Source organism: Mustela nivalis (genome assembly GCF_964662115.1).
Source record: "Mustela nivalis genome assembly, chromosome: 10".
In the NCBI taxonomy this organism is placed as follows: Eukaryota; Metazoa; Chordata; class Mammalia; order Carnivora; family Mustelidae; genus Mustela; species Mustela nivalis.
In genome coordinates, this window is record NC_139029.1 from 20,250,559 (window position 1) to 20,259,842 (window position 9,284).

General features: G+C 46.4%; 1 protein-coding gene across 1 annotated transcript; it reads right to left on the reverse strand.

Annotated features, from left to right (window-relative positions):
- Positions 1-4,141: 4,141 nt before the first annotated feature.
- On the reverse strand, positions 4,142-9,080 carry LOC309841649 (eukaryotic translation initiation factor 1-like). Its single transcript, XM_082684944.1, has 3 exons — positions 8,976-9,080; positions 4,565-5,071; positions 4,142-4,339 (listed from the first exon to the last, which is right to left on the reverse strand). The coding sequence occupies exons 2-3, from the start codon at positions 4,889-4,891 to the stop codon at positions 4,325-4,327; spliced, it is 342 nt and encodes a 113-aa protein (XP_082541070.1). The 5' UTR covers positions 4,892-5,071; positions 8,976-9,080; the 3' UTR covers positions 4,142-4,324.
- Positions 9,081-9,284: the final 204 nt, after the last annotated feature.

Sequence of the window (9,284 nt, forward strand, 5' to 3'; positions counted from 1 at the left end):
ATTCAGCCTGTTTTTTGTGAACCCCTCTGGGATGCTATTGTTGGGCATTGGGAAGGGGAAATGAGTAAGAGTCTTGTCCTCACAGGATCCAGTTTAAGGATTACGCTGTAGTATTGTTTGGAGTTGTGGGAGATACAGGATTCTCCAAGAAGAGAAGAGCGGCATCTACCCAGAAGATTGCCCTTTCTGTATTGGATTTTCCTGCTTTCCTTTTTCTTACTTGGTGGGAAACCACAGGAGCCCCTTTCCTCTTCATCTTGCTTTACAGTGGCAGCTCTCACTCCTAGCTAGGCAGTCTGCTCCAACATTAGTGCTCTGGGATATTTGGCAAGTCAGCGAATTGCTCTGCACACATTTCCTTATTGGAAAGAGGAAGTTGTTGATACATGATTTTTGCAGGGATTTAAATTCATTTTAACTAGTAGTGCTTTTCTGATGGAATGAAACAAAATAAACCAAAAGGAAAAAAAAAAAGAAACAAAATAAACCAGATAGTTACATATATAGCATAAAAAGGTGTATATGTTGGTGTAGTAGTTTGCTGTTTACCCTTCTAAACTTATAAAAGAAATTTGCTTTATGACACGTAAAGACTCAATATGTATGTAGAATGTGTATATCCTTAAATATATATAATCCCTGTGATTTTAAATTATTTTACAAAAACGGAATAATATCAAATCATCTGCAGTGTCCTACTTTAACCCCTGCCCATCACATTTCCATGGATTTTCTATTTTGGTCTACTAAAGAAGGACACAGGTCTATGCCAATCCAATTTGAATGGCTTCTAGCATCCTGGAATGAGCAGCACCCCAAGGGCCTACATCTCTGTCATCAAAAGCAACTTAGCAGGCGCCTGGGTGGCTCTGTGGGTTAAAGCCTCTGCCTTCAGCCCAGGTCATGACCCAGGGTCCGCATCGGGCTCTCTGCTTAGCGGGGGGCCTGCTTCCTTCCTTCCTTCTCTGCCTGCCTCTCTGCCTACTTGTGATCTCTCTCTGTCAGATAAATAAATAAAGTCTTAAAAACTAAAAAAAAAAAAAAAAAGACCAACTTGGCAGAAGCCTGTTCTAAACTCGTTCTTCTGGAATCCAGACTTTTCCAGATTTCTTCTCCCCTAAAGCCTTCCAACCTGAAGAGTTAGGCATTCCATTTTTAGATGACGGCATTCTAAATCGAAGGAAGTATAGGGCATGATCTGGTCAGGTGGGTGAAGAGGAAGCCGCCCAGGGCTGGATAAGGGGGATAGTGTGGAGAGGGCTGGCACTTGCGGGGACAGCAGCAAATGAAAATCTCCTGCCGTCAGTGGGACTCCAGTTCTGGTGGAGAGACAAATTCGCCATGTATTGATGAGTGCTCCAGAGAACAGAACACAAGATGAGCTTCTGAGGCTGGAAGAGCACCCAGCGGAAGTCCAGAGAAGTGAGGAGGAAAAACAGGTTGGGTAAGATTTTGAGAAGAAAGCAACCACTTTGGATGAAAGTGTATCCACTTTTCATTTTACCTCACCTTGCCTCATGTCTCTCCTATCCATGCTTGGCCACAATCCCCCTCCACCTTGTCACCATCAACTCCCTGCCCCTTTCTCTCATTTCATCCATTTTAACTGACAAACCACAATCCGGGTTACATACAACTCTTGACTACCTACCTGCTCCTGTGCCATTTAGAGTGGTTGGGGAGAAACATGCAACTAGGGTCCTATTTTAAATTCACGATCATCAGTCTCAGGAGGGGAATCACCAACGTTTTCCCCGCTATTCACTTTCCCACTCGTGAGATTCATCATCTCATACCTTCTTCTCCCTTTCCTGAAACCTCCAGCACCTCAGATCCCACATTTACTCTCAGTTAAGACTTTACTTCCCAGGGTGCCTGGGTGACTCCGTCGTTAAACGTCTGCCTTCAGCTTGGGTCATAATCCCAGGGTCCTTGGATAGAGCCCCACATCGGGCTCCTTGCTCAGAAGCAGGCTTTCTCCCTCTCCCACTCTCCCTGCTTGTGTTCCCTCTCTCACTGTCTCGGTCTCTGTCAAATAAATAAAATCTTTAAAAAAAAAAAAAAGACTCCCTACTTGACTGAGGAAGTTGAAGCAATCAGAATGAAAACATCACAGACTCCCTTCACTATATCTACTCACACATTGTAGATCAGTGTTTCCTGAAGCCTGGTCTGTGGGCCAGCATCTTCGGCACCATTGGGAGCTTGTCAGATTGGGCCCCACCTCAGACCTACTGAATCACAAGTTCAGGGGGTGGGGCCCAGTATGCTATGCTTTAATCCGTGCTCTCAGTGATTCTGATGAACCTTCTAGTTCATACATGCTTCTGCCCTAGAAAATCCCTTCAGCCCTGGGCCAGAACTTCCATCTCTCACCAACCCAACAACATGGCTCCATCAATCTCCCCTCTTCCATATGCCAACCTCACTTCTTTCTATTAGATCATTCCTGTCAGAATACAAACATGCTGTTTCTCCTCTTTCTTCCATCAGTTACCACCCATTTCTCTATTCTTTGCAGCAAAACCTCAAAGAGGAAGCTGTTACCCACTGGCTCCATTTCTTCTTCCATTCTCTCTAATCCCCTCCAGTCAGGCTTTCATCCTCTTCATCCCAGTGAACTGGTCTCATCAAGGTCCTGAATGACCTCACGTTGTTAATTTTCAGTCCTCATGACCTATAAACAGCATGTGGCATTGTTTCCTCCTTGACACACTTTCTTCACTTGGATTCTAGCACAGCGGATCTCCTTTGATTTTCCTCCTGTTTCCTTGGTGCTCCGACTTAGTCTCCTTGACTGGTTCCTTTTCTGCTTTTTGTCCTTTCCATACCAGAGTGACCCAGAGCTCAGTGCCTGACTCTCTGCACTCACTAGATTTCACCCAGTCCTGTGGCCCTGAACACCATGCATCAGTTCAAACGTGTCTCCTGAACTCTGGTATATTCGACTGCCAGCTCAGCCTCTCCAACTGGGATGTCTCACCAGCAGTTCAAACCCAACACTTCGAAACCCAAAGCCCTTCCTTCCTCATCTGTCCTATCTCCTTTAGTAACAAATTCATCTCTTCCGTTTCTCAGACCAAATCCTGGGAGTAATGTTTGACTCCCTTTCTCACATCCTGTATCATGTTTGTCAGCAAGTCTTATTGGTTGACCACTTCTTGTCACATCTACGGGCCAAGTATCTATCCTCTCCCGCCTTGATTGCCACCATCTTGAAGCGGGTCTCACTTCCACTTTTGCTTCCCACAGACTGTCCTCCACATGGCAGCACAGAGCTCCTGTGAACGTGCACGTCAGATCATCTCACTTCTCAGCTTACATCCTCCCAGGGCTCCCATCTCACTCAGAGTAAAGGCCAGAGCCTTCTGTGGCTCACAAGGCCTATGCCATCTGACCTCCACTCCCACATTCATCTCACCGTTCTCTGGGCTTGCATCTGTACTCTTCTCTGTTCCACTCACCTTGGCCTCCCCAAGACCCTTAAAACATGCCAGGTTCCTGTCAGAGGGACTTCACCCAGCTGTGTCTTCCACCTGGAACACCTTTCCTCATACATCTGCAAGGCCCACTCACTCCTTCACCTCCTTCAGGTTTCTCAGCAGGTTGTCTTATTGGCGAGGTCTCTCCTGACTACCCTGTTTCCATTCGCTGTCCCTGTCCCCACACTGCCTGTCTCCCTTGCTCTAGGCTTGCAGTAGGCAGCAGTGGGCCTGAAATGATACTCACGCCAGATCTGTCTCTGGCCATTCTGGGGTGGAGAGTCAAGAAAGCTAATAGAGAGAGAGAAAGAAAGAGAGAGAGAGATAAAGAAAGAAAGAAAGAAAGAAAGAAGAAGAAAAAGAATGAAACAGAAAGAAAGGAAGAAAGAAGAAAAGAAGGAAGGAAGGAAGAGAAGCAAGCTAATAAAAAATTGTCAAGCAGTTTTTGTTTTTGTTTTTTTTTTAAAGATTTTATTTATTTATTTATTTATTTGACAGAGATCACAAGTAGGCAGAGAGGCAGGGGGTGAGGGGGAAGCAGGCTCCCCGCTGAGCAGAGAGCCTGATGTGGGGCTCTATCCCAGGATCCTGAGATCATGACCTGAGCCGAAGGCAGAGGCTCAACCCACTGAACCACCCAGGCGCCCCTCATCAAGCAGTTTTTTTTTTATGCTCTTTTCAGTTTATTGCATGAAGGAGTTACACTAGTCCAAGTTAAAAGCAGACCCCAAATGGTTACATTATACAAGCTGTGAGGTTTTTAAACTTGTGACAAGGGACAGAAGGGAAATTCTACTCATTGCAAGGAAATCCTCACTTAAGCTTCAGTGAGCCAAAAGCACTTAAAACCCATGAACCTGGGGCGCCTGGGTGGCTCAGTGGGTTAAAGCCTCTGCCTTTGGCTCAGGTCATGATCCCAGGGTCCTGGGATCGAGCCCCACATTGGGCTCTCTGCTCCAGAGCGAAGCCTGCTTCCCTTCCTCTCTCTCTGCCTGCTTCTCTGCCTACTTGTGACCTCTGTCTGTCAAATAAATAATAAAATCTTAAAAAAAAAAAACAAAAAAACAAAAAAACCCATGAACCTTCAGCTGGTCGTCCTTAGCCAGTCCAATCTCCACCAGGAACTGGCATATGTTCTTGCACTGGTCACCCTGTAGCTGAATTACTTCTCCATATTCTGGATGCTCAATTACAGTACCATTGCAGGCAAATTTCTTCTTAAACGCCTTCACTAGTTTCTTTTTATCGTAATCATCAGCGATCCCTTGGACAGTAGTATGGGTCTTCCTGCCGTTTCTCTGTTGAATTCTTATATGGATATAATCCTCAGTGCCAGCAGGAAGCAGATCATCACCCTTACTTGCATCAGCAAAGGGGTCGAAAGAGTGGAGGTTCTGGATAGCGGACATACGATACGATTCCTTTTCCTCGGTGGAAACGGCCTGCGGAAGGCGGCGGCGGCGGGGGGGGGGGGGCACGGAGCGTCGGGAAGCGAGGGGGCTCAAGGGGGAGGCTGCTGAGTCCTCGGCGGCGGCTCAGTGACTGGGGCCTCATCAAGCAGTTTTAAAAACCAAATGTGCCACTAATTTCTGGTTAACAGAAATTTAAAGATAAAATTTCTATCCTTAAATTTTAAAATTATCCCCTAAAATATCCCTAAATTTCTATCCAACTCCTGCTTTCCTAGAGTGATAGGAGCACTGACCTGGGAGCCAGAAACCTTGGAGTCTCAGCCTGGACCTGTCACTAAGGAGCCCTGTGACCTGTGGCCAGCCAGGCATTAGGCTTGGTCAGCTTGGAAAAGGAGGGAGCGGGGCACAGTGACTTAGGAGGTCCACCCACCCATGTCCAATCCCCTGAACTCTATGCCAAGACCAGGCCAGCGCTCTTAGTGCTCTCATGCCCTCCCCTCTCTCTAGGCGGTTGCTCCCCGCACCCCCCCCCCCTCCACTCTTGCCCTCGAATCCCTCCCTTTCACATAGCTGCCTAAGTGAAGTGTTTTCACAAATATAAATGCCCATTTCTTTCTTGGGCCCTCCACTGGTTTCCTCTTGCACTTGGAATCCCTCCCCCACCCCATGCTCCTTACCCTGGTCCCCTCCTCCCTGGTTCTGTGCTTCCTCTAGCTCAGCTGGTTGTGGCCACAGTGGTTTCCAGCCACTCCACTAACTGAGCTCACTGCTGCCTTGACAAGCCTCTGTTTTGTGTGCACGTTCCTCCACCTCCCTCACGGTCCCCTGGTGGATTCCTTCTTATATTTAAGACTCAGCATCAGTGTCCTTTTTTAAGTGCGAACTTCCTTTCCTGACTATCTTCTCTAAAGCCAGATCTCCCTTGGTACTTTAAAATTCAGCTCACTACATAGTTTCTGTTTGCATCTTAACATTTATCACAATGTAATGTTATTTTCAGTCATGCAATACTCACAGTGGGATCCCATACCACGGAAAAAGAGATGAAAATCTGTGTATTGATATAGAATGATGTCTTAAGATAAATTGTTAAGTGAAAAAAACCCAAGGCACAGTACAGAATGTGTCGAAACCCGCCATGTGTATAATACAGGTGGGGAGAGAATATATTTGCTTGTACATACATTTGTGATCTCTGGATGGGTGCAGAAGGAGCTGATAACATTGCTTGCCTCTGTGGAGGGGACTAGGTGGCTAGAGGAGGAGTGGGAAGCTTTTCTTGTGCATCTTTTTGTATTTTGAGTCACACTAAGGACTAACTATTAAAACTGAGTGTTGTTTTTTTTTAAATTGAGTATTTAAAAGTTGTGCACTCGCTCTGTTTCCTATCTCCTTGAGGAGAATAAAAACATCATGAGAGTGTATACCATGATCTTTCATGTTCCTTCTCATGTTCTCAGCACTTAAAACCATGTCTGGCACTTATGAGTACTCAGTAAGTATTTACAGGTGAATGAATGAAAGGATGAAGGCCTCTCCCAGCTTTAACATTGTGGTTCCAATTTTAGGGCCTTAAGAATTTAAGACATGGATTCCAGGACCCAGCCATTCAGAGGCACTGAGAGAGACACTGGTTTGTTCTGTGGTGTGGTATACTGTTTTTCTTCGTTGTGATCAATAAGCTTAAAAAAAAAAAAATTGTGACTGGGAGTGTGTGGAGCGTGGGATGTGGAGGACCTGCCTGGCACAGATGTGCTCCTAAGTGAGAACCCAGGTAGCCAAGAGGGCAACATGCTGCTTAGATCATGCCCAGTCTTGGCCTCTGGGGCTGGCAGCCTTAGGAACAGGCACAACAGACGCCTTCCCTCCTCCTCAAAACATTCAGGATCACAGCTCCTAGCACACTCCAGTTATGAGCCTATTTTCTGCACTAGATTCTAAACTCCCTGAGCTCAGGAACTGACTTTGTCTTGCTCACCAGTATAGTCAGAGCCCGGCATAGAATGAACAAAAGAAAGAATGAATGAATGAAAGAATAAAAGTTGAATGAGAAGACTCCGCGAACAAGGAGAGAAAGCCTGGATCAGGAGCTGTCCTACCTCCTGTAGCCAGCAGGTGGCACTAAGGGAACGTTTTTGAGTTGGTTCAGCCTGAGACTTCCTTTTCTTTCTTTCTTCCTTTCTTTCCCCTTTCTTTTTAAAAAAATAGTTTATTTGTCAGAGAGAGAGAACGAGAGAGAGAGAACACAAGCAGGGGGAGCGGCAGGCAGAGGGAAAAGCAGGCTCTCCGTGGAGCAAGGAGCCCCATGCAGGAATCTAGATCCTGGGATCATGACCCCAGCGAAGGCAGGTGCTTAATGGGGTGAGCCACTCAGGCGTCCCTCTTTTTATTTATTTATTTAAAGATTTAAAAGAAATTTAAAAATTTATTTTAGAAAGAGAGAGAGAGAGAGAGAGAGAGAGAGAACATGAGCAGGGAGGGCAGTGGGAGAAGGAGAGATCCCAAGCAGGCTCTACCCTCAGACCCAGAGATCACCACCCCAGCCGAAAACCAACAACTGGGCTGAGCCACTGAGGTCCTCCCTCCTGAGCCTTCCAGTGTGGAACACACAGCCCTCTTTTGACTAGAGCGGCGGTAGCTGATTTTTGACAAATTTACTAAGTGCTCCAGTTGGCACCAGAGAGTGTAAGAAGAGGCACAGTCAGAACAGGGAGAGAGAAGCTCCACACAGAAACCAACACTATGTAGGGAAGCCAAGGGCTATTCTGACCCTTAGGAGTCCTGAGAAGGAGGTTTTAAATTTGTTAGAGGCAACTGGGGAAAGTTCACAGAGAAAGGGACATCTGAACTGGGCCTTGAACGTGAAGAGTATTGGGCGTCTGGGTGGCTCAGTCTGTTAAGTGCCTGCCTTCCCCTCGGGACATGGTAACCGGGTCCGGGGATCGAGCCCTGCAACGGGCTGGGCTTCGTGTCCATCGGGGAGCCTGTTCCTCCCTCTCCCACTGCTGCTCCCTCTGCTTGTGCGCTTACACGCTCTCTCTCTGTCAAAAAAAGAAATAAAATCTTAAAAAAGAAAAGAAAGAAAGTGAGGAGGATTTATGCAGTTGAAGGACATTCTAAGTGGAGGGAATAGACTCAAGAGAGACTGGGAGAATGGCGAATTGACAAGGATGGCTGGGTTTTCCCCATTTGCTGGGCAATAAAGGGTAAAGAAAAACCACTGCTCTGAGAGTTTACTTTTTTTTTTTTTTTAAGTAAACTCTATGCCCAAGGTAGGGCTTGAACTCTTGGCCTCGAAATCAAGAGTCACATGCTCTACTGACTGAGCCAGCCAGGAGTCCCAAGAGTTCACATTTTTAAACAACAAAAGACTTAAGAGATTAACTAATGCAATGCATACAGTAGGAGCTCAAGAAATAGTCAGTGGACTGAGGTCTCTGGGTCAGGTATATAGAAGAGGCTCAATAAACACGTTGAATGAATGAATCATGGAAATCTGGGTGGTTTCTTTGCTAAATCACGTGTCCTTAAGCTGATGCTTTAAGAGCTTTTTTTTTTTTTTTAAAGATTTTATTTATTTATTTGACAGAGATCATAAGCAGATGGAGAGGCAGGCAGAGAGGGAGATAGAGGGAAGCAGGCTCCCTGCTGAGCAGAGAGCCTGATGCGGGGACCTGATCCCAGGACCCCGAGAACATGACCTGAGCCGAAGGCAGCAGCTTAATCCACTGAGCCACCCAGGCGCCCCTGGTGCTTTAAGAGCTTATTTTCCAAGACTCTTTCTCTCTGTGTCCAAAACTCTTCACAGGCAACTTCCTTTCTGCCAAAGAGAAGAAATCCTGACAAAGGTTTGCAATAACCTATGAGCTCCCTGGCACCCACAGCCTTATAGAGGATTCCCCAGTCCTGTCCCTAGAACATAGTCTCTTTCCTTCGGACTTGATAAGAGTAATCGTCAATTATATTTTTACCGCAGATGCTATCTCTCACTTCTGTATTGCTAAATCAGCTGGACACATTCCCATCCTCGTTTTACATAATTCGGAGGATGGCTACTTTCTCCAGACACTCTCCTTCCTACCTGTGTGACCTGTGCTGTCCAGGTTGCTACCTGCCTCTCTCCTCTTCTTGGTTTCATCTGCCAGCTTCTCGGGCTCCTGTCTGTAGCCAGTGAAGGTTGAGTTCTGGGTCTCAGCCTTCTCTGCTTTATCCTCTGCCTGGATGAGCTCATTCTTCCAGAGGTTTCAATTACCATCTAGATGTCAACAGTCCTCAGAGCTCTCTACAGAGCCCTCTCTTGGAGCATCAGCCCACACATCCCAACAGCCAACTTGACTTTTTCACTTGGTTGTTTCTTAGGCATCTGAATCCCGACTTGCATAAAACCCCC